The sequence below is a fragment of the Callorhinus ursinus genome, unplaced genomic scaffold (assembly GCF_003265705.2).
Source record: "Callorhinus ursinus isolate GAN/ISIS: 27379988/994484 unplaced genomic scaffold, GSC_fseal_2.0 scaffold26, whole genome shotgun sequence".
Taxonomy (NCBI): domain Eukaryota; kingdom Metazoa; phylum Chordata; class Mammalia; order Carnivora; family Otariidae; genus Callorhinus; species Callorhinus ursinus.
Window position 1 is genome coordinate 13,692,646 of NW_027397088.1, and position 25,037 is coordinate 13,717,682.

The 25,037-nt window shown below is 44.8% G+C and overlaps 1 protein-coding gene across 8 annotated transcripts in view; it reads left to right on the forward strand.

Annotated features, from left to right (window-relative positions):
• The window catches only part of PHACTR1 (phosphatase and actin regulator 1), a 554,233-nt gene that overhangs the window by 448,578 nt on the left and 80,618 nt on the right, over positions 1–25,037 (forward strand). For 7 of the 8 annotated variants that reach the window (XR_012373825.1, XM_073877583.1, XM_025890830.2 and 4 more), the window contains 2 exons: positions 20,171–20,338; positions 22,314–22,520. Coding sequence is in view for 7 of the 8 variants with exons in the window: in XM_073877583.1 (XP_073733684.1) it covers positions 20,171–20,338; positions 22,314–22,520 (375 nt within the window). In the remaining variant the exon portion in view is untranslated. The remainder of the gene's footprint in view (positions 1–20,170; positions 20,339–22,313; positions 22,521–25,037) is intronic. The other variant, XM_073877585.1, reaches the window with a different exon arrangement.

Genomic DNA, 25,037 nt, shown 5'->3' on the forward strand with positions numbered 1-25,037 from the left:
CCCCCCTCCCCCTCCTCCTCTTCTGCCTTCCTCCCCCTTCCTGCCCTCATCCCCCCTTCCTCGCCTCTCTTCTGCATCCTCCCCCCTCCGCCCCCCTCTCCCTTCCTCCCCTCCCTTCCCTCTTTCCCTCCACTGTCTGTGTGAAGCTTCTCTATGAAATGACAGACTCTCACCTTCCATCTTGATGCAGTCAGCACCAGTAACTGTCTGTTTCAAGTCTTACTCTTGTTTGAAGCTGGTGTTATTTGCTGGGCCAGCTGATTCAAGCCCATATTCTACTGTGAAGAGCCATCGGGACAGTTGAGACAACCCTGTCATTCTGCGCCAGCCATGTTTCTGTGAGTCCTCCGCAGGCCCGGCTTGTAGACTGCTATAAAAAGGCGGGGCGTGTTTCTTACTTCAGCACACCCCTCTGACTCTGCCGTTGTCACTGACCTGGTCCTTAGGCCTCGGGCACGTGTCACCTCGTCCACTCCCATCACGTGGGCATTCCTGGTGGCGCTCCTCAAGTACTTTTTCTTGGTTCAGATGGCCACCCCAGGTAGGAAGGGGCTCTGCCCTGCCCTACGTGGCAGGGGTGCTGGAGGTATGGGGTGAAGTGGTGCTATTTCAGACTACCTAGTAGCACTAGCAGGGCCTCCTGGGGCCAGGAAATCCCTTTCGTGAGCCACTTTATCCTTCTCCTCCTGGGTAAGGCCTTACCAAAATACCGGTCTTTGGTTGATTAAGCTCTCTGGGGAAGAGGAATCCACAACAGCATCACGTTTCTCCAATGTCTTGCTTTCTGTCCGAGCCCCAGCCCTCCCCTGCGTGGACCTGAAGTCTTCCTGCTTCCTCCTTAGAACTCTGCAGCAGATCAGACTGCATAATAAGCATCCACTTGCTTAAACAAACACTTGCATCGCATTTAAAGCCCGCTCAGATCCAATGAAACGATCCCTTTCCCTCCCTCCTGTCTTCTTGCAACCTTTGAAGCTCTTACTGTACACCTTCTGGAACATTCTAGAGAATACATTAGACTGTAGCATTTCTTATTCCCATCCCATCTCATAACTGGGTTAAGGTAAGTATTGCCCAAGTAACTCCTGACTTAACCAGAGAAGTCATAGGTTATTAGAGCAAAAGCCTCATTTTCTAGAGACAGAAATGGGGGCCTGCAGGCGATTCCCAGCTGCTTTATTGTGTGTGCTCAGTAACTGGCTGGGGATGGAGGGACCGGTTTAGCCTCCACCTGTCACCACCGCTTCCTGACTTACTTGTCTTTTCGCTGTCACTGTCTCTGCTTTTCTGTTTGGTTGTCAGCCACCTTTCCTTACTAGCGTGTCCCCTCCAGGAGAACACGGCCCTCAGAACTTCCTGCCTGGTTCCCCCAGCCTCACATAATGCTTGAGATCGATAGGGCTCGCAAAAATGTTTCTTGTTTGGATGATGGGAAGAGGAGAAGAGAGGGACTAAAATCAGAAATCAGTTGCACAGAGTACATGCAGAACTTTGTATTTGCTATGGGTTTTTCTGATAAAAAGCATGTATTTGAGGGGCGCCTGGGGGGCTCAGTCAGTTAAGTGTCTGACTCTTGGTTTTGGCTCAGGTTATGGTCTCGGGGTCCTGGGATCGAGCTCCACGTTGGGCTCCACGCTCAACAGGGAGTCGGCTTGAGAGTTTCTCTCTCCCTCCTCCTCCCTCTACTCCTCCCCCACTCATGCACTCTCACTCACTCTCTAAAATAAATCTTTAAAAAATAAAAGCATCCATTTTGTATCACTGTGGATATTAATCATGTTACCTTATATGAACTGTTAGGAACACGGGCCCTGGCATCCAATTGCTTGGGTTCAATTCCAGTTCCACTACTAACTAGCTGTGCAACTTTAATCAAGTTGCTTAGCTTCTCTGTGCTTCTGTTTCTTTATTGGAAAGTGTGGATAATGTTGTAATGAGGTTTACATGAGATAACAAATGGACGTGAGTTTGCTAGGGCTGCCGTAACAGAACAGAAGTGTCTTTCCTCGCTGTTCTGGAGTCTGGGAATCTGAGATCATGATGCCCGCACGATTGATCTCTGGTGAAGTCTTTCTGCTTGGCTTGCAGATGGCTGCCTTCTCGTTGTGTCCACCTGTGGCCTTCCCTCCGTGATACACAATCCTGGTGTCCTTTCCTCTTCCTAGAAGGACATCAGCCCTATTGGATCGGGGCACCACCCTTATGACTCATTGGACCTTAATTCTCTCCTTCAAGGCCCTTCTTCTGAATACAGTCACACTGGGGGTGTGGGATTCAACAGAGGAATTTGGGAGGTGGGGAGAATACAGCTCAGTTCTTAACAACATGTCACATAGAATAGTAGCTGTCACCCCATAAATTCTCAAGAGATGGCAACACCCCATCATTAGTAGTCATCCTTCCCCTTTGCAGGTGTTGAGATCCTCTGCATGCCTCACCCTCAGTCAGCAGGCCCGAGGGTTCAGAAGGAACATCCCTGCCCCCTTTTACCTGAGGTACAAGGATCTGCGACCCCCTCTCAGCCGAGTGGGGGGGCTGACGCGAGTCACCCCACCCCTGGCCTGATTCAGTTTCCCCTCCTACCCCTCCACTTAGGTTTTCCTGTCCCCCCCCACCCCACCCCCCCGCTTTCTAGGACATCACTCCTCCTGCTGTAGCTGGGATTCTGGTGGGTAAAACACATAAAACTCTGTTGCCACAACCTGAGTCAACAGCAAGTAGCAAAGGGACTTCATCGTTTTCCAAGTTGCATGTTTCCAAGAGACGTTTCCGAGATCTGGAGCAGTCGTGCCCTATCGTCTGGCTGGTAATTCCTCATTCTGTGCTTCCTCCTGCATTACACACGACTGCAGACGCATCAGCCTGCCAACGTGCTGAAAAGCGGTTTACCCGTAGTAGGCGGCTTTCCTCCTCCAACTTCTTTACGTGATCGATTTTGCTTACTAATACCCCACTTGTTCATAGAAAGGATGAAGGTAAACGGTAGGGAGGCGAGCTTTATCAACATTTGGGCAGGGTGAATTTTACTACTCTGACAGTTCTCCTCAAAATTCTTTATATTTTTCTTAGCAGGTTACAAAGCCCAAACTGGGACATACATTCAAATCAGGCAAAATGAGAGTTTGGGTGGAAGAGTGAAAAGTGTCTCAAATGTCTATAGGAACGAGGTCAGGAATCCTTCATTTAACAAAATGTGTTAGAAGTAAGGAGCACAAGGCCACTCAGTAGCTTGTGTTTTTTTTTTTTTTCTTTTTTATTGATTTCCATATAGAATCACATAATCTAAGAGTCCAGAAGGGACTTTTAAGATAAAAGTTTTAAAATCCGAGAAAACGGTTTATTCTCTGGGTATACTGAGACCATGTGAGAATGCAGGCCACTTTGAAGACTCCGTAAAAAGAAAATTTTTCATTGTTAGTCCTGATGTAGTAGGGACACGAAATCATAAATTCTTTTAATCCCATTTTCCAAAATTTCCACAATGTGGATACAGCAGGTTTAGGAAGAACACAAGGTAAATTTTGACAGGGGCCCTCATCATTCTAAACTGTAAAAATGTTAAAACCAACTAGTGGTGGAAAATAATCTGTAATGTGACAGCTTATTTTTTAACTGTTCATTTCCCAGCCTTGTAGCCTGTGTGTTTGAATCAGAATGTAAGGGTTCTTTTAGACTCAAATTCGTTTCTTCATTCAACAAATTGGTACTCAGTAACTGCTCTGTGCCTGGTGGTCCCCTGCGTGTTGAGCAACAGCGATAACCAAAGGAGCAAAATCCTCACCTTCTCAGAGCTTCTATTCTACTAAGGGAAATAGGAAATAATTAAATAAGCATATGATATGTTGTCAAGGAGTGATAAGCCCTATGAAGAAAAACAAAGCAGCAGTGTCAAAAAATAAAATCATTAAGTGGAGCCATGTTTTTAGATAAATGCAATCATGGAGAACTTCTGGAGGAGGTGATACTTACACAGAGAAATTAAATGATCCGTGCCTGAAATGGGGGCATGGGTGCTACCACTTACTTCCAAAAAAACTTTGACTCATTTTGTTGCTTTTAAAAATTCAAGCCTCTATACTGCATTTGCCTCTCTCTCTCTCTCTCTCTCAGTTCTCTGTAAATCAGAGCACATCCCCCCGCCCCTGGCTCAGAGCCTGCAGTGGCTCCCCATTTCACTAGGAGATACTACAAGCTCCTGCAACAGCCTGCAAAGCCCTCTGCGATTTGCCGTCCAGCCCCTGAGTTTGCTTCAACTGCCTGGCCGTACCTCCTCATAACGTCCACTTTAAAAAAAAAAAATTATTAGAGAGCGAGAGCGAGCGTGCGCACAAGCAGGGGCAGAGGGAGAGGGAGAGGGAGAAGCAGGCTCCCCGCTGAGCAGGGAGCCCGATGTGTGGGGCTCGATCCCAGGACCCCGGGATCATGACCTGAGCCACCCAGTGCCCCTCGTAACTTCCCCTTCGTGACACTCCAGCCCCGCTTTGGCCACTCCCTCTCCCAGAATCCTTTTCCTCCAGATGTCCATCCACACAACTCACTCTCTTTTTTTGCTCAGAGGTCACCTTCTGGATGAAGCTGACCCTGCAATAACTAGATTTGACATTGCCGCTCCTTCCCTACGTCCTTCATCCCCTCCCCCTGCTCTGTTTTCTTTCTTTTTTTAGGTTCTCTTACCACCTTCAAACGGGCGCTATAAATTCCTTATTTATTGTGTTACCCTTTCTCTCACCCGTCTGTCCTCACTGAAATGGAATCTCCAGCACACGGGGTGGGATCTTGGTCTGGGTTGTTCACAGATAGAGCCCGAGAGCCTCCAGCAGGGCCTGGGACATAGTCGATGTTCATAAACGTTTATTGAAAGAAGTACGTGTGCAAACCGGAGGCTGTCTCTGCCCGTTCACACCCCTTGGTTTATTCGCTTGTGTTGGCGAACTTCCTGCTTCTCGGCTCCCCCTTGTTTACTCAGCTTTATGGTCCATGAAACTTCATTGCCAGTTATTTAAATAGGCAATATCGTTAGTATGTGTATGTTTACATAGATGGATGCTGCATACTCTACTTTTCAAATAGTGGCTTTTAAGTGTTAAGGAGAAAAATATCCTGAAAACAGTGCATGGTTTGGCCATTAGCAAAATAGTGATAATATTTCTCAGACTTAGCAAGAATCTCAAGAGGTCACCTGGTGAAGCTAGTGTTATTTGTCCACCATAGAGATTAAGTGGTGGAAGCCCGGCAAGGTCATTGCCTTGTTGACGGGTACACGGCCGCCTGCGAGAGTGTAGATGCTTAAAAACCCTGCTAAGCCGGTATGTCCTCCATTTGGAATTTACGGGAACACGGGAAAACTCTGTAATATGTAGCCAGCTGGTAGTCAGAGGGTCTTGGTAAGTATGTCTATTAGTGTCGTTGCAAGTAATTTCTACAAATAAACATAATGCTGGATTTGAAGAATATCAGGGTTAACGGTGGCGATTGTGCTGGATTTTACTAGAAAACCTCAGTTCTCCCCCAGGGTCACCTGGTCCATAAAGGATGGGCGTGTTTAATTCACGTGGATGTAGATATCAGGGATGGGGAGGGCAGGAGAGGGCATGGAGGCCATCTCTCAGCTGTGGGATGATACCACATCGCCCCTGCCCGGGACGCACGTCCACACCCTAGAGGGGAGCTAGAATGTGCAAGAATTGTAGCTGGGGCCCAGCGGCTCACCCAGGAGTCTCCAGGGCAGTCCACTGAGACCCCGGGAAGGAGAGAGCCCACCAGGGAGGGAAGGAGAGCTGGAGGCATGTCAGAATAGAACTGACTGGATGCCGGTGAGCAACCTCCTTTCCTCCATGTGCTGGGAGTTAGAGATAACATTTCACGGCCAATAATAAAGTGCACTGAGGTGTGCTTTTTGCCTTAATTGAGTGAGTGCAACATTTTGGAAGGTGTTATTTTTAATTATAAGCACAAACAGAAGCTCCCTGAAATGGACGACTCTTTTACGCATGAGATTGCATTCTCCCTTCTCTGGTATTCAAGAGAAGAAGGGGGGGAAAGCCTGATATGTAAATTAAAAGGTCATCAGATTTTAAAAATTAAAATAAAAATTCTCCAGTGTATCAAAGGAGACGAACGTAGTAGGCTCAGGCCTTCTTAAGTCCCGTTGTTTATCTGGTACCCCAGGTGCATAGACTTTGCAAGTCGGAGTTTGTGGGAAATGCTTTCACAGCTTTTACCAGATATGATTACTTTGTCACATTTTTTGCTGTTTCTGATGCCTTACCTAGAAATGGCATCTTCTGAAAGCTGTGGTATAGAGTAGCTGTGTGGAAATAAAATGAGTGTTTATCTTCAGCATCAGCGACGTGTAATCACTGGTGAAGCACCTCAGAGCCTAGTACGGTGGATTGCCCTAGTGGGGTAGTTGGAAAGTGCCTTAAACAATAAAGAGAATAAACAGAAGTTGTGATCGAAAGTCTCTTAAGCTATATGGTTCTTTAAACAAAAAAACAAAAATCACCGTCCCAAGCCAAACAATGACTGAAATTATTGTTATAGCCATGAGCAAGCAGCCCCAGTCAATTTACGCATCCCTTGCATATTTGTTGAATACCTGTTATGTTGCGGGCGTGATCCTGGGCACCAGGAGTATGAATGAGGGACAAGCCAGGTTTTCCTGGCTAACAGATCCCGCAGTCCTGGGTTCAGGCACTCCACAGTTATGACAGGGAAAATACGGGATATCCAGGGGCACATGAAAGCATCACCCACCCAGGCCTGGGGACTTAGGGCAGGCATCCTGGATGGAGTGGTGTCACAGAGGAAACCTGACATGTGATGAGAATTATCCCAGAGAAGCTGGACAGGTAGCAGGAATGTCACAAGGGGAAGGACTAGCTCACGTGGAGGCACCGAGTTGGGGAAAAGGGAGGGAGAGAGTGTGTGTACAGTGGGTCTGTAAGGTCAGGGGGTGTTGGGGCGGATCATACAGGCAGGAAAACTATACTCGTTGTTTATTCTTTATCCTGAGAGCAGTGAGCGGTTTTGAAAGGGTTCTCTGCATGATCAGATTTGCAGCCTCATTGCTCTGCCTACGGAGAAGAACATGGAAGGAGGCTAAGACATGAGTCAGGGCGTCCAGCTAGTGACCATTGCCGGGATTCAGGGACATGATGAGGGGTAGCAGGAATCGGGGCGGGGGGAGGGCTGGGGAGAGGACAGACTGGAGAATTCGAGGAGATGGAGTAAAGAGGGCCTTGTGGCTGTGAGATTTGGGGAAGAGAAGGAGAGGGTGTGGACATGGCTGATACTCAGGATTCTGGCTTGGGCAACCGAGTGGGCAGGTACTGGGACCATTCACTGAGCTGGGGACCCAAAACAGGCAAGCTGAGGGCACAAAACATCGCCATGGTTTGACCTCACTGAGTTTGAGATACCCAAATGTCTACGCAGAGCACTAAATATACAGATCTGAAGCTCAAGAGAGAGAACTGGGTTGGAAACGCAGGTTTGGAAGAGTCGTTGTATAAATGGTCATTAAGTCACACAAGTTGATAGTTCTCAGAGAAGATACAGAATGAGAACATAAATGGTCCTGATAGGAAACCCATGGAACCCCAACATTAAATGTTCTGGGAGTAAAGCAGAAATGATCTTAGAATAAGAAAAAACCCTCAAAGACTGAGAAGTGGACAGAAAAATAGGAGGTAAACTGGAAATGTGCATCAGAATGGAAGCCAAGATGAGGGGCAGTACTTTGGAGAAAAAAAGTACTCTAAAGTGTCAAATATAGACACATCACATAAGATAGGGACCCAGAAGTACCCTTTGGATTATTTGTATGATGCTTAATTGTAGGCTTTTAAATTACTTGTGAAGCCAATGTGTGATCAGCAAGGTATAAGTTAAAAGGGTTCTGGTTTCAGGTCATGAACGCTTAACTCGAGGGGGAAACAATAAGCAAATTTAGACCAATGATCTTTTGTGTTTTGTCCTATCCAAATGCCTTGAGCAATGCTTGGCATTTCTCAGTGCTTATTTAATATTTATTGCCTACATGAGTGGCTGAGTGAATGAAGACTCTCACATAATAATAAATTATATTTATAATTTAATAATAATTTAATATATATTAAATAAAGGCTCGTGGTAGGACAGCTCCAGGGGTGGTTAATTCATCCATTCACTAACATGGCTAAGGGATGCCATCATCGGGCTCCAACCCTTCATGGTAACAAGATGGCTGCAGGAATCCCAGCATCATGTGCAGACACCATATCCAGAGGAAAGAGAGAGGGCTATCTCTTCTTGGTATCTTTTGCCCTAATTTTGACAGATGTTTCCATAAACCTAAGTATTACAGGCAGTCAACTCCCATGGGCTACTGCCTAGTAGGAGTTATCCTTGGAAGACCCGTCACCATACCACCCTTTCCAACTGCCAGTCCAGGCAGGGCAGGCTACCGTGGGCATGGTGGGCATCACGGTCGCCCACCCACATGGCCCCAGCCTACTGGTGCGTGATCACTCTATAGTCGTTAGTCTGCACTGATGTTTGCAATGCTGAGGCCAGCCAAACTTTGGAAGGCTAGTAGCTAGTAAAAGGAAAGCTGATCATACTTAGAAAGCCCTTCCTGACTTGCCGAGGACTTGCATAGATTTAGACAGGTAAGCAGGGCATTCAACTTCAACCCCCACGTAAATATCTGTAAAACAGTAGCACTCCGCTAGGAGCTCCATACTCAGGATTCTGGTCCCAGCCCTCTCGTCTTTGGTGTATACAAGCCACAGGGCTTTTCATCTCTCCGGACTCTGCTTTCAGAGTGAACCCAACCACAGGACCCTGACTGCTCCCGCCAGCAAAGCCATGCTTTCCCTCATTCCTCTCTCACTGTGCCCGGTCCTTGGCCTGTTTGATTGAAGGCCATCTGTTACCAACCGGGGGGTCCTCCTAGTGTCTCAGGGAATACCCACGGGATGGCGTACTCTTCAACTGCATTCTGCCCTTGCTTATCCCCTTATGGGGCCATTGGAAGATCCAAGGATGGAGTCCAGGTTGGCCTTTTCAGCCCTTGACTGCCCAGAGTAAGTACTCAGTAAATGTTCGCAATGTACTCCACCAGACCTGTATTGCTCTTCTGCTCTTCTTAGATGCCTGCCTTCCCTTGCTTGCCTCCCTTTCCTAGTTCCCCTTCCCATGAGCCTCGACTCTCCCTAGTGGCCCCCGAGAGAGCTGTGATTGCAGTGTGAGGCCTCAGGACTTCTCCGCAGGTGTGCCCACCTCCGCAACTCTTTGCTGCTTCCATCGGCATGCACCCCGGGGCATGTCTTCGCTCCCCAGCCCTCTCTTAATTTCTCGGCCGGAAATATTATCCGCTAAACTGCCCTCTTACTGTGATGTGGGCCAGGTTAGCCACACCCTTTCAGCCTCCCAGTTCCAGAAATGCGTTCCCCTTTTTCATATTCATCAGGGCCATGATTGTGATTTTCAAGTCTGTCGGGAGCAGTGCCGTCCAGTAGAATTTTTGGCCGTTACAGAAATGTTCTGGCATCATCTGTGCTGGCCACCCCAGCAGCCTCTAGCTAGCCCCACGTGGTTGTTGAGCACCTCAAGTGTGGCTAGTGTGACTGAGGGGTCTGCATTTTAAATTTTATTTACTTTTAACTAGGAATAGCCACCTGTGGCTAGTGGGTGCCCTATATTGGGGAACCCAGCTAGAGAAACAGAGTTGCTTACCCCTGTCTGGAAATGGCAAGCCCCTGTCACTTCCCTCCCCCACTCTAGCCGTTGAGGATTTTTTTTTTTTTTAATCTTGGGTTCCAGTTGCAGCTGGGCTACCCTAATAACTGTGCAAGGCCCCTTGCACAACAGTGCGGTGTGATTCTGTTGAGAGTCACATGATCGCATAGCAGCATAGAGGAGAAGCTGTGACATCCCATTCATTTCACATTCAGTCCCTGCCCTGGTTGCATTTTTGATATCAAAATGCCTACGAATAGCAAGATGGTGAATCCTCTTCCAGCTACAAACCTTAGAGCCAGAGTCGTTGCTTGGAAATCATGGTCAGAGCCTTCATACTTCCATCAGGATAGATGATGTAAGAACCGTTGGCCTTCAGTGTAAAGATGGGGGGACAGGCAGAGCTGTCCCCAGTACAGATGAAAGACAGCTCTGGGAGGGCGACACCACTGTGTGACACAGTGAGGCATCTGCAGTCCCTGCAAGCAGCTGAGAATCACGTGAGCTGTGGTTTATTGACCATCAAGTCCAGTAGAGGCGGGAAATGCTGATAAATCCAGCAGAAAACCGGCACGCAAGTGCCACCGAAACAAGCTCCCCAAGGTCAATGCCATTTTTGTGATAGGAAGTCCTTGCACCTCACATATTTAATGGCTTAGGCAAAGGCCTCTTATTAATTTCAAAATAGGAAATGAAATCCAGAACAGTAGCAACGCTAAAAAAGGCGAGGTGATTCTCTAAGCACAAAACATGTACCACTCCATTCTGCGTAAGAAATCATCCCGAGTATCGCAGCGTCAATTAAATTCTGATATTGAACTACATCTTGTACAGATTTTCAAGGTAGTAGGTTCAAAAGGACTCTGAGTTACAAAGATGCTTGTGTCAGACAGAAAGGAAACCCCATGGCTCTTGCACAGTCATTCCTCTGTATCAGCTGATCAGAATAATCCAAAGACTTGTAGCTGCAAATCAAGTGGAAGATTCTCTAACTTGTAGATTCCTAACATACAGGTTCCCTGATCCTACAGAATCCTCTAGTGTCTTCCTCAAATCCTGGTGATACACAGAGACTTGTAAACACAGAGACAGATAAACACACTCACAATGACTTTTCCACAGTGGAAAAGAAAGCCCGCCAGAAAAGAGAGAAAGAGAGTGAGTATGTATTGGGGTTTTTTTTTTGTTTTGCTTTTGCAAAGATGTTCAGTTCAAGTCTTTCTAAATGCTCAGGAATCAGATGCATTCATTCGCAAAGAGGGAATGTATTGCTTTCTGTGCATGTTTAAAATTCTACAAAATGTTATCTGTAGCACCATTTTAGTTTAATTACATTCATTCCCTGAACTCAGGCAAGTTGAAGAAAATATCTCCCACGAAAGTTGACACATGCCAGAGAACCATTTCCAACTTCTTAGGTTTAAAGCTTTTAACCTTTCAGTAAAATCCTTAGATAAATTCTTTCTTAGCTAACTGTTGCTCGGCAGATCATTTGGCTGACAATGAGAACCTCTAGGAGCTTTGATTACAATGATTTAAAAGGTTGTCGGGATTAATGGAAGCTTCTCGAAAGCTCTGTATATTGTGGCTCAATTGACACCTTTGTGGGTTTCAAAACAGTGACTCTACCGCCTTCAGGGGTGGGTTTTTTCCTGCTCTAGTGGAAAAAGTCTATTAGTTTCCAGAAAAAAAGAAGTCAATGAAGTCTTTACTTCGTGCCTTACTAATATTAGGACCACCACTATGAGAGGAACACTTTCTTGGGAAAACACCTTCCACTTTAACTCATCATCCACCCAGTGGAGGTGCCCTTTTTTTGGTCAAAGAGCATGTCTGGGAAGCTAAAATGAGAACATGGAATGGGCTGAATAGTGGCTCTTGTCTCAAAGGGAAACACAAGTTAGCAAATGCTTACAGTAGGCTCTCCTTATGTATCTTCACAAAGATAATGGTTTGCTTTAACATAGGTGGCTTCACTTTTTGGGTTTGCTTTAATGATAGCCATTGGGGATCACCAGTAAATGAAAATGTGTTTGAATTTCTCACCAGTGTGCCTGTGTGGATTCTACACATTTGCATTAGCAACAAAGATGCAGTTTAATGCTGCTCAGGTTTCCGGTGTAAGATTGACACATGATGCCTCACTTATGTAGTCATTGTTCTTTAGGATGGGAGCATAAATGTAGGCAGGATTTCATGATGTCATTCACTCTTCTCTGTTGCAAGGACTTAACAGTAGCAGAATTTGGGTTTTAACTCTGTCATCTACATGTCTTACTTATACAGGATTGCTATGCTGTTCTTTCCCCATCCTTGAGGAAGTAAAATCTCAAAATGAGTCATTTTAAATGAGATCACATACTCTCACCACTTACTAGCTCATTACCTACCAATTATATGACTTTACATAAGTTATTTAAACCATCTGGTGTTCACTTTCCTTTCTACAGGGAAGGGAATTTTGGTACCAACCCCACAGAACTGTTTTATGTAAATATTAAATGAACAAATAGCTGGCTCATAATAAATTCCCAACATATTGTTCAAGGGCTTGTTACTATTAAATAGAAAGTGTCCAGCATTGTACTTGGCACTCCAAAATGCTTAAAAATATTTCTTTGACCATCCCTTTCACTGTCCCATTTTTTCTCCTTGTCTTTCTACTATATGTAATAGAGAGGCTTTGTGGGTAGAACACAGGCTTCTTAGCTCTATGCTAAAACTTAACAGTTTTTTTTTAATAAAAATAAAACACTTTATTGGCGAACAATAAACCTGAACTCCAGTAATATATTTCCCGGTTCTTGTGATAGACCCAAATAGAGCAAGTCAGACAAGAAAAAGAAAGTCTAAATGAAACATGATTTGCTGTTTTAGCTTCTCTGTTATTTCAGGCTTATTTGCGAGTTTGGGGGTGGGTACTTACTGTTTCTTCCCACTGTCCTACACATAGCACTTTGATCTGGAAGGAAGTTGGGCATTATCCAACACAGCCCTTTTTTGTTTTCAAGGTACAGAAACTGAAGTCTCAAAAGTTCAGTGACTTGTTGCAAGCCAATGATGGCAAAAATAAGAACAAGGCTCTCCCCGTGCTGAAAGTCTGGGTTCTTTGCATTGTAACTGCTGCTTCTCTCTTTGCACGCAGCCCTCCTGAGAATGAGTTAGGGGTGCTCACCAGCACTCTTCTGTTCGAGGACACACGGAGCGCAGCATGGTTTATAACACCATCCTGTCTGTCACCTTCTGTTTCTTTTTACCTGAGATAGAAGAAGCATTCTCTTCTCCTGAGGCTCCAGACGCCTAAGGATTTGAAGGGTCCAATATTAGTGCTCTCAGTAAAGACTAGTCTAGAGGAAGCCATTGACAATGACTTGTGCCCTCCCCCCAAGCCTGGACCTCACATCAGCCCCCCAAGAAGAAAGTCTGGTCCAAGGTGAGGAGGAGAAATGCAGAGTACACCCCCAGCACTCACCATTTGGTTAGGTCCGCTCCACCCCGTGGAGAAACAGGGACCTAGCCGTGAGGTCACTGCAGAGAAGGATAAGAAGCCAGGCCAAAAAAAAAAAAGAGGACTTAGGGAAAATCAGTGCCTCTTCAAGAAACCAGAGGAGTGAGGAAGGGGTTTTCCCTCCAACGGAACTATTATTTTTTTCATTTAATGTAACAAAGCAGCATGCAATTTTTTACGTTGTTTTGTTTGTTTGTTTTACAAATGTAGCATCTTTACAGGAAAAAAGTTTTAATGATCATTAAACTCCACTTCTATCTTGACAAATTTACTTCGGAACTTTGCCAGCCTGCATGCATATTTCATTTTGATGTGATCCCGATCCACAGGTACACATGGTTCTCCATTCTGCTTTTGTACTTGACATTATTTCAGATACATTTTTTAATGTCTGAGCACCACCCGCATGGTCACTTCATTTGCATTTCTTTCATTCCCAGCAAGGCTCTGCATTTCCCAAGAGGCACCTGGAACGCTTGACTTTTATTTGTTTGTATACATACTCTCCATACTTGGAATAGTCTGTCTTCTGTTAGCTGTGTTTGCTCCTGTCTCCCCAGGACACTGCTCTTTTTACATTTGGCATACAGCATTTTATTTTGCGAATTAAAAATCAAAAAGTTTTGTGAGAAAGCCAAAAACTCCTCCATCTGGCTTCCCTCTTATGCAATCTGAATAAATAAATATGTGTGTGCACGCTTATTTATACTATGTATTCTAGTTTTAAAGTTTTACCTTTTTTTTGGTCCATGTGAAATGTATTGCCATAATGGTTCAATGTATAGGTGTGAAGCAATACTTTAAACTCAAAGTCAACTATTATTTATTTAACTAAAGATGTCTTATCCAACAAGAAATGCATTTTTATTTTTATTTTTTTAAAGATTTTATTTATTTATTTGTCAGAGAGATAGAGAACACAAGCAGGAGGAGTGTCGGGCAGAGGGAGAAGGAGAAGCAGGCTTCCTGCTGAGCAGCAAGCCCGATGTGGGACTCGATCCCAGGACCCTGGGATCATGACCTGAGCCGAAGGCCGTCGCTTACCGACTGAGCCACCCAGGCGCCCAAGAAATGCATTTTTAAACATAGGTTTTTATATAATCCATATGCATATCCTAGAAAATCAGATTTGCGGGTAGAGCTTAAGTTTATATTAAAGTATTTTTTTAGGGCTCCTGGGTGGCTCGGTTAAGCATCTGCCTTCAGCTCAGGTCATGATCCCAGGGTCCTGGGACCAAGCCCCACGTTGGGCTCCCAGCTCAGTGGGGAGTCTGCTTCTCCCTCTCCCTCTGCTGTTCCCCCTGCTGTGCGCGCTCTTTCTCTCTCTCTCTCTCTCTCCAATGAATAAATAAAATCTTTTAAAAAATAAATATTTTTTCAGAATTAAAATTGATACTTTCTTGTCTTCAACTTCAAAGCGCCATGAACCGTGAGACCTCTCAGAACAAAATATCTTTTGTGTGATTTTTAATGTTATTTAACATAAATGTTGTTCCGTGGCTATCTGTGAAAACCTAAAAGAATTCCTATTGCCCATTCTCCATGTGACCTTCATGTATGAAAAAACAACTAGCGGGGGAGCGGGGTGGGGGGATGGGTCAGCCCGGTGATGTTTAAGGAGGGCACGTACTGCATGGAGCACTGGGTGTTATACGCAGACAATGAATCGTGGATCACTGCATCAAAAACTGATGGTGTATGGTGACTAACATAACATAATAAAATAAAATTAAAAAAAAAAAACTTAAGCTTTGAGAAAATTTCATTGATCAGAAGGTGTCAGTCACCCTAAAACCAGAGAGTATTCTTAAAGCAAAACAATAATCAAGGAAAATTAAAACAAGAAAACCCTTGAATATAGACACAAAGGTGACATCCAGTTCTAGGTGGATGGATATAACTCCTAAATAAACCAAAACAAAACATTTTTTAATGTATCTTTTGAGCCAGTTCTCTGGATCACAACTGTTAGGTAAATCATACTTTCAGAACATTAAGGAAAATTCCATGCGAGACAAAAATCCTCCTCAAATACGTGGTCTCCTGTGCAGAGCGCAAGTTTTGTATCTTACTTCAGCTCTTATTTCTCTTCATCAGCGTCTCAGGGTTTTCTTCCCACTCTTGCTGCTTTCCCACCTCTCACGCCAATTCCTCCGGGTGTCTGTGTTTCTGCATTTCTTCATCTGTGTTGTCTGTGTCCTCCCTTAGCACTCGGCGCCGTGCCTGGCTTGTGGGAGGGGAGGCAGGGTGGGCTGTGGTAAAGCTCCAGGGCTTGGGGGACAGCAGACCAGGCAGGGGTTTCTACGCGTATCAGAAGGTGCTGAAAGCAAACATCTGCCTTACTCCACAAGGTCATTGTGAGAGCTTGCGGTTTCTGGGTTGTGATGCGGGCTGTTAATTACAGGCTCTCGACAGATGTTTGCCAGTTGAATGAATTAATTCACCGTCACCTTTCCCTTCACTCTCCTTGATTTGGTTGTTAACCTGCCTCTACCAACATCTTCATTTCTTACGTCTCACGAAGAGAAGGCTGCTACAATTTCTGTGACCAGTTCTATAGCTTGGATCCTTTGCTTTCTGTGTCTCATCATTTAAAATTTGCAACCTTGACTTGCACTCACTTCTGCATCATGTTCTCTTGTCACTTATGTGACCTGATTTTTTTATCTTGTTAAGTATGTCTGCAGCTGGTTCACATTTTTAATTTTCCACTCTCCCCTACGGCTCTCCCCAGTCCCATATTCCTTTGTGACAAGTTCATATTCACGATCCCTGGTTAGACAGATGCAACCTCCTGTTTTCTTGTCCTCTTTGAGGTTTAATCCAACTGTCTCTGTTCCATGTTAGCCCCGTAAACGGCATTTCCTGCCCCAGACCTCATCATGATAAGGCACTGTTGCCATGCCAGTTTCTCTTGCATCTCTGATTCCTAACCTCCAAGCCAGTGGATCTCAAAGTGTGGAATTCTGAGCAGCCAAAGCAGCTCCAGCATCCCCCAAGAACTTGCTAGGCATGCATATTCTCTGTCCCACCCCAAAACTATCGGTGCAGAAACTCTGGGGGTGGAACCCAGGCCCACTCCAGGGAATTGCGATGCCCACTGAAGCTGGAGAAGCATCGTCTCAACTCCTCTGGTCTCAAGAGACTTCCCCCTTCTTCCTGTTCCCACTACTCATTCCTTCTACTGGTAGTTGTTGTGTGCTGTTTTGGAAACCATTATTACAGCTCATTTTAGAAGATCATGTAAAACAACAAAATAATTTCTAATACTATATAGGGTAATATTATTTCTAATATTATTTTTAATATTAGTATAAAGAGCAAACTCTTTCTCATCCCCGATAACAAGAGACAGTGATGATCTTGATAGATGAAGGTACAAATAATCCATGAGACTCCTCTTCATCGGGAGGGATTAGGTTCTTTCTAAAAAAGAAAAAGTTTTTCTAATAACGCAAATTAAAATGCCAATAAAAACCTTCTGTTGTAAATAGGAAGGACACCGAGAGTTACATACTCTTCAAATTAATAGAATTTGGAATTACCAAACATTGGGAACTCCCAGCTGATTTCTTAGCTTGATGATGAGTAAATGGGGTCAGTTATATTACTATTTCTACTTTTGTGTATGTTTGAAAATGTCACAAGAGGAATTTTAAAACAGCTGTTACTTAACGGTGGCAACATCACTGTAGCCCCGTGTTAAATGAATCCCATTCAGATGGTCTTCACTTTTGTCTCTACTGTTCTTGGTCATAAATGATATTAATAATGGATTTGTCATACTTGTTGAATGGTTTCAATTTATTTCTGCTAGATTGAGAGATATATATCTGTATATATATATATATATATATATATATATATATATATATATACACTACACACCTACACACACATATATATGTAGGTAGGTAGATAAAACATGGTTATGAAGGTCAATATTGAAGAAATGACCAAAAGCTATGAAATTCATGTGATTTGTCCATAGATCAGATGTATGTATCAGATGCTATGTAAATAGAGAAACCCTTCACAAAACAATTTTACAAGATTCAAGTATCTGTTACTTAGATATTGAAATATTAATACACATAAGTTTTGTCTATTGGAATTTCTCCTAAAAGGGGAGAATTCTAATTGCAGAAAAGGCTTTATGCAGGGAAGTGATTGGCACAGCCTCCTTTTTTCATTATATCATAAAACATGGGAAACCCCCTTATGATCAGCCATAGGAAGATAGTTAAATAAAATTCAGTTTATTCATCCAATATAATCATTAAGATTATAATTATGCAAATTATAATATTTATAATAGTAAAAAAAAAAAAACAAGGCATAAAATCCAATGCATAGTAAGATCACAACCATGAAAAATATGTACCGAGGGGCGCCTGGGTGGCTCAGTCATTAAGCGTCTGCCCTTGGCTCAGGTCATGATCCCGGGGTCCTGGGATCGAGCCCCACATCAGGCTCCCTGCTCAGCGGGAAGCCTGCTTCTCCCTCTCCCACTCCCCCTGCTTGTGTTCCTTCTCTTGCTGCATCTCTCTCTGTCAAATAAATAAATAAAATTTAAAAAATATATATATGTACCGATAAATAAACTATTCTGGTTAGGTTGTCTTACTCTTTTTTCTTCATTATTATTTTTTTGGTGGAAATGTATTTTTAGAAATTATGACAATGGAATAACCAAGACTCTTTCCTCTCCAAAGCCGTTTGGGTCTTTGCGACTTAGCAAAGGTACGTTTAATCTATGGCGAGCTAAATTTTTTGAGAGTCGCTATGTCTCTAGGACTGCTTCTCCATTATTAGCAAAGCCTCCAGCACTAAGCCAGCCACCTTGATGAAACCGAGATTCATAGAGTCTAAAGGAATCCAACTACAGTTGTATCTTTTCCCTAGTACTGCTTCTAGGGTACTTCTTTTTTTTTTAAGATTTTATTTATTTATTTGACAGATAGAGACATAGTGAGAGAGGGAACACAAGCAGGGGCAGTGGGAGAAGGAGAAGCAGACTCCCGCTGAGCAGGGAGCCCGATGCGGGGCTCGATCCCAGGACCCTGGAACCATGACCTGAGCCGAAGGCAGATGCTTAACGACTGAGCCACCCAGGCGCCCCTTCTGGGGTACTTCTTACCTGCCCAAAACTACAGCAGTCATTTGACTCTGTCGTTGCCCCGAAACCCCCACCCCCTCCTCGGGTTGTCTTGACCGAGACTTTTGTTACACTGGGCACATCAAAAATCAAAGTGGTTTCCTAGAGATGTGTTAAATTGAATGGCAGCGGCATCATTATTCCACCACCTGGGAACATGAATCGGAGCTACTTTCCACAACATCAGTGCGAACATGCTAAATTCAAGTGTGTTAAGGGGACCAGGGACCATCCCCGAAAGGATGGCAACGCAGGAACGCACCCCCGAGGCCCTTCCCTCCTAAAGACTCTCGGTTTGGCTGAGTACTTAGAGTCCACACTGCGCGTCTTCTCTTATCAACAGGGAGCAGTAATCATTCTGTTAATTATAGTCATACTAACTGCCGAGCCATTCCGGGCATACAGAAAGGCCAAATGGAAAAGAAATGGGGAGAAAACCACAATCTTAAAGTTTGTCAGTGCTTTCTGTTGTCTGCCTCCGATGGTTTTTTACGGTATCTATTCTGGTTTTTTTTCCGTGTTTATACAAGATTCAGGTGAAATAGCCTATGTCCTTGAACCATATGGTGTCTAAAGCCTGTCGGTTTGTAGACGACTCTGTTGAACGTTTCATCAGGCCAGTTCTAACTGGGGAGGGAGGGGCCTGGAGGAGCATCCCTTTACTACCACATATTGTTGTGTATAAAATTAAAGCCTTGGGAGGAGCATTGCACAAGAAAAGGATTATTTATACCAGATCCACCTTGGAGTCATGTCACTGTTTCATTTCTACAACTAAATCCTCTTTCTTCCAGTTTTAAGGCAGGTGATTGCTTTGCTGGTTTCTGTTTCTGACGAAGCGTAACGTAGGAGTCTTTCATCTGGATATTTATTCATCTTACTGGAACAGCTTTCCATCCTCTTTAAAAATTAATTGACTTTAATGCCTTGTTGTTTAGGACTCCCCTGAGCTAGGATGAAATCACACTGGGGGAATTTTGATTTGACAAATGGCCATTGTGTGGCAGCCTTTGATCGTCTCCTGTGGTGTTAACTAGCTGCTGGCCCCTTGCTTTGAGGAGCTTTAAGCAAGATCAAAGTCGGCTCCCCCCAAGGGCGTGACCACTGGTGGACACTTGGGAGAATTCTGGCGCTTACTTCCAACATCCTTAGGACGCTGCAGCCTGAAGCCCCCTGTGAGTGGTCAGTACTCATTCCCTCAGAAGGTTTGCAGCCAGTGAGGAGTGGTCCCTGTTGTCAGAAGGGAAGCCTGGGGGAGCTTCGAGCTCCTAAACTTCTATCTGCCTGGAGAAATTGGATGCTGGCGGGAGTAGAGAGAAAAGAAGATGCATTTTTCCTAGAGCCTTAGAGAACCATGCATCTGGTGTTTGCTGAGTGGCAGGAAGCCCTTGGCTCCCTAAAGTACGCATTCTTAATCCTGGTTTTCCAATCCTTGAGGCTTGCTCAGTTTTTCCAGGTTTTCCAAAATTAGGAAGAAAAGTTAATTTTAATTCGCTTTCATTTAAAAAAAAATACGTACAAAATATGGTAGTTATGGTTAGAAAGAAGAAACAGGCAATTTGCTAGAGGTCACTGAAAATTGCCACCCTCGTAGTCCAATGCCATATGTCTAAAAATAAAATAAGTATCTGAAAAGCAAAAGAACAAGTGTAGATTTTACAGACTGACCTTGATAAAGATGGTTCAAAAACATTTAGATTCAATTAGCCGACGATAACTGTCACCCTTCCCTGGAAGGCGGGCATTGTCTAACTGTGCCATCTCCCTTCTCGCTCCCACAGATGGGGAGCTCTCCATATCGAATGAAGATGATTCGCTGGAAAACGGACAGTCCCTGAGTTCCAGCCAGCTGTCTCTGCCAGCCCTGTCCGAAATGGAGCCAGTCCCCATGCCCAGGGATCCCTGCTCATACGAGGTGCTCCAGCCTTCAGACATCATGGATGGGACAGGTAATGCCCCTGGTCGACTTGCGTGTGGCACTCAAGACCTGTAGCCTGGCTGGACTTGGAGTTCTGTTTTGCACCACCCCGAGCCTAAGAATCTCCTGGAAATGGGGACGAAACTGCCCAATCAGTACATATTTACACTTACTGTTCTGTAGTTTTTCAAAAACATTTTTTGTAATCTTAATGTCTTTAAAGAAGAAGGCCCTGTTTTTGTACTATTGGGGATTTAAAATGTCATTTTAAATGACATTTTTGTTTTTTTGTTTTTTTTCCCTAGCACTCTTTTCTGTTAAACTCAAGCTAAGGAATCCTACACTTCTTCTAAAGGATACCTATCTAATTCACGCGTTTGTAAAACCCTGGCACGGCCTTTAAGCCCAGTCTCCATATACCAGCTAATGGTTGTATCAGTTTAGCAAAATGTATCCGTTTACTGTACACAGTCGATGTGTTAATTGGCTATTAAATTGTATACAATTTACTGACTAACTCATATGCTGCTGACAGGTGATATTTGGTACCATTGGACCATCACTACTTCTTTGGTCCAAAGCCCTCTGAATGGTCAGTAGTCACTCCCACAGAAGGTGGGATCCTCCCAACAGCCAGTGAAGCATGGTCCCTGTTGTCAAGAGGCGAGCCTAGGGGGGTGGAAGGGGAGGGAACTCCCGGAATCTCCAGAGTGTGGGGAGAAAGACCACATCCTTTTTCCACACCATATGCAAAGTCTGCATGAGCAGGGCTCAGGTGGGAAGACGGGAGAGCTGGGGTCACAGAGTCCGTTCCATGCTCCACTTTGGGACCTGATGATAACGGTGTCCCTTGGGAGAGGGGGAGAACCGAGTGCTCATGAGGGCCTTAGTGCTACAGGGGACACTGCAGCCCAGATTAGGGAGGAAGAAGAGGTCAGGGGAGAGTCACTGGAGTCATGCCAATCAGCAGCGATGAGAAGCAGGACACTATGCATCTGAGTTACATTCCCCCCCCAGGCTGAGCAGGTTTTTTCAATTTAAAGCAGTGAATTGTTTTTCTCATCCAACCTTTCTTGTGACATTGGAATCACACAGATTTGACCGTTGGAGGGAGATCTGTCATCCCAGTGAACGCAGAGTTTCAGTCTTATTGGCCAGGCTGCCCCCCTGCCCCGCCCCAGGACAGCTCTTAACTGGAGCCAGTCGGGGCCTCCCATGGCAGAAAGGTAGAGCTAGACCCAATGCCGGACAAAGAGAAATGGGGGAAATCAAACAGAAAACCATCATTCCGGCGACTGAGAGGAGAGAGGAAGCAGGGAGACAGGAAGACATTGTCTTGGTGCATCCTTTGTCTGGTCAAGGTTTATAGGAGCCCCTACAACTGCTTGGCTGGCCCCAGAACCTGGACGAGCAGCCACTCCGGGCATGTGGGGATGCCCGGCCTGGTGTCAGCCTCTAGACTGCTTCATTACTTCATGTCCCAGACCCGGGGAGACCCAGTGGGCAAAAGCAAGGCCCCAGAATCTCCTCTGTCTTCCTCTCAACAGAGAGCAAATGCGCCCAAGGGAAGATGCCAGCATTTGGTGCTGGTTTGGTTCAGAAGGGGCACTTTGTCCCTGACCCACTGCACCAGCCATCCGTGGATTGTTGCCGTGGTCCCCAGAGTCACGTTTAGAGCACTCACAGAAGGGGTAGTGTAAATGCCAAGTTGAAGTGGTGAAGCTTGGGAGAGTTTGGAGAAAATGTCTTCTTCCCTTTTCCCCCCTTCTCCCCTCCCACCTCTCCCTACTGCCTCAACCTCCCTGATGTGTCCCTCCACTCCCTCGCCCCTGCTTTATTGAATTTCTAGCAGCCTCTCGCTAACTCTCCGCATGTTCACGACGGCCTAGAACAGTCGGTGCTCTGCTGTGTTGCTAACCCACACCCCCGTCCTGTGTGCTCCTGCCGGCCCCACCTGCATTGCGTTTGTGTAATGTCTCCTGTGTGTCGTGTGGTTGTCCCCTCAGTGTCTGAAGAGAGTCCCTCTGCCAGTGAGTCTGGAGTCCTCCTGTCCCAAGATCCTTCAGCCAAACCAGTCCTGCTACTGCCCCCCAAAAAACCTGCTGCTTTCTCTGGAGACCATGAGGAGACCCCAGTGAAGCAGCTGTCCCTTCTCAAGCAACCCCCCGCCCTGCCTCCCAAACCCACTGCCAGGATTGCCAACCACTTAACAGGTGAGTCAAGATGTCTTCCGGGGGTGTGCAGCCCTGCCTTCCCTTCAAGGGATAATCTCTTATTCTCTTTTTCATTTTATCTGAGTGAGCCCTGCTGCACCTCTCCGGTGAGGTTGCTCTGTGGGACGTTTGGGTGTTTCCGTGTGTGTCTTGGTACACGCAGTCGTGATCTGGGTTTGTGTGTTTTTGTCAAGAAGCATTCAATATGCACCTACCAGCCGTACGCCAAGAGCCTCTGTCATGTGTATCTGTAAATATGTACATTGGTATTTGTGTGACTGACTCACGATTATTTGCCCATCGAGGTGAATTAGATTCAACGTCAAAATCTTTGCAAAGATGAAGAGTCGTGCCTTGTTCCCTTTGTAATGAGTTTGCCAAAGCTTTAAAGCTTTTGTCTTTATTTTATTGATCTGAAGCCCGGCATATTTCCTCGATTAAAATTCATGTCTGTGCTGTTTGTTCTGCTAAACAAACAAACAAAAAAAAAAAACAAAACAAAAAACAGTAGAGATCATCTGCAAAGTATTGTGGGAAATACTTTTAAAAGAAGAGTTAAGTTTTGTCCTAAAATGATTTTTATGTTTTCATGCTGAAAGTGTTAGTGAACTCACCATACCTACTGCTATTAAATTGGTCATCTAATGAAGTTGTACTTCACCACCCATGAATCAGACAGTACTTTCTGATTTAACGTTGGGGTTTAATTTAATTAAAGAGGGAAGATTTCAGGGGCTTGTTTCTCTAACCTTGAGAGTAATTCCATCTGATCAGCTGCCTTTTTATAGTGCACTTGATATTTTTGCAAATAGTTTCTAATTGATCTCTGTACATTTTTGTGAGACGTGATGAGGATAGAGGTAGGGCAGAATATTTGCCTCTTTTATAGTAGAAAAGCTGAAGTTTAAGAAAAATGAGTGCTGTTATCAGGCCTAGCAGGAACTATGCAGCAGGGGCACGCTTAGACCCCATGCTTCCTAATTCCTTACCCAGAGAATGTTGTCTCTGCGATAGGAGGGTGGCTCCCACGTGGTGCTGAGTGTCATTCGAGTCCAACTTAAACACAAGATTGAGTCAAACAACTCTGTCCACGTGTGTGTCCATCCAAGCCAGATGTTTGTGGTTCGAAAGAGCACATTTCCGTCTAAAAGAACCGTTCAACACGTTAATAACGCTTCGGTCCGGTGCCCCAAAATGTAAATGCATAGAAAAGCACAAAGGAGAAAATGCCCTCCTAAACTTGCCTCTAAGAGATAACCACTGTCTGTTTATCTGTCTGTCTAATGAAAGTCAAATGCCTGCTCTACACAGTCTCTGAGCAGCAGCTTTTTGCACACAGTGCTATCTTGTGGACTGATTCTCATGTTCATAAATACTCCCCAACATGCTTTTGTTAGCTGCCCGGTGTGGAGTAGGTGGACTCTCCCATCTCCTGTTGTAAAAATCACCACAGCGAACATCCTCAGCGGCATACGTTGCTTTATAAGCATAGGTGTTTCTCCTAATTTTGTTCTAGAATTAGAGTTGCTTATTCTAATTCCAGAAATCAATTATATACCTTTGAAGAACTGTAGGCTTTTGAAGGCTTTGATGCCAAATTTCCCTGAAGATTAAATATTGCAAAATAAACTCCTGTATGTAGTTCATATTTATTCATCAGACATGTGCTAGGTATCAAAGTGGATGCAAATAATAGTTTAATATATAAATTTTACATGTATATATTTTGTATGTTTCTATAGCATATGTACACAGAATACAGTGCCAAAATACTCTCTGGACTATCAGTTGGATTTCCATGCAATCCGATAAAAGGGCATGGAAGGGCTGAAGCCTGAGCTGTCCCTTCAAGCATAAAGGGCATTTATAGAGAATGAGGGGAGAACATTCCGGGAGAGAAGGCCCTGCTCAGAGGCCCAGAGATGGCCTTGTTTTGGGTCCATGACCAGCGGCCGAGCTGGGGCAGAGGGTCCCTCTCAGGATGTATTGAGAAAGCGTTCACTAGGTAAGGCATATGAGGATTTAGATTCTGTTCCTGTGGCAGCAGAGAACCTTTGGAGGTTTCTGAGCAGGGGAGTAATGTGATGAAAACTAGCCTTTCAAAGATTTTCCTGGGTCACTGTGTGGAATGAACAGAAAGAGAAGGTGGAAGGCCTAAAAAAGGCTAGCCCTATGCCTCATTCTCCAGAATCACTAGTGGAATTAAATGGAATAATTTGAACCAGGGAGACTATGGGGGGAGCTTCTCCTGTATCTGAAATATGAGCTCACGAGCATCTGGCCGATCCCAGCAGGAGGAGAGAGAACAGAACAATAGAAAAGACATTTTAAAAGAAGAATCGACAGAATTTCTTAGCCAACAACATCCCCTAATTTATCTAGTTATCTCATTGATGAAGGCACACTTCATTCCCAGCTTCAGCTATGAGCCATGAACTTGGGCAGCCATCCGCAGGACTCTTGATACATGAGAGCCTGAGGCTCTCTGAATTAGCCCAATCTCTGGCTTCCCCTGTC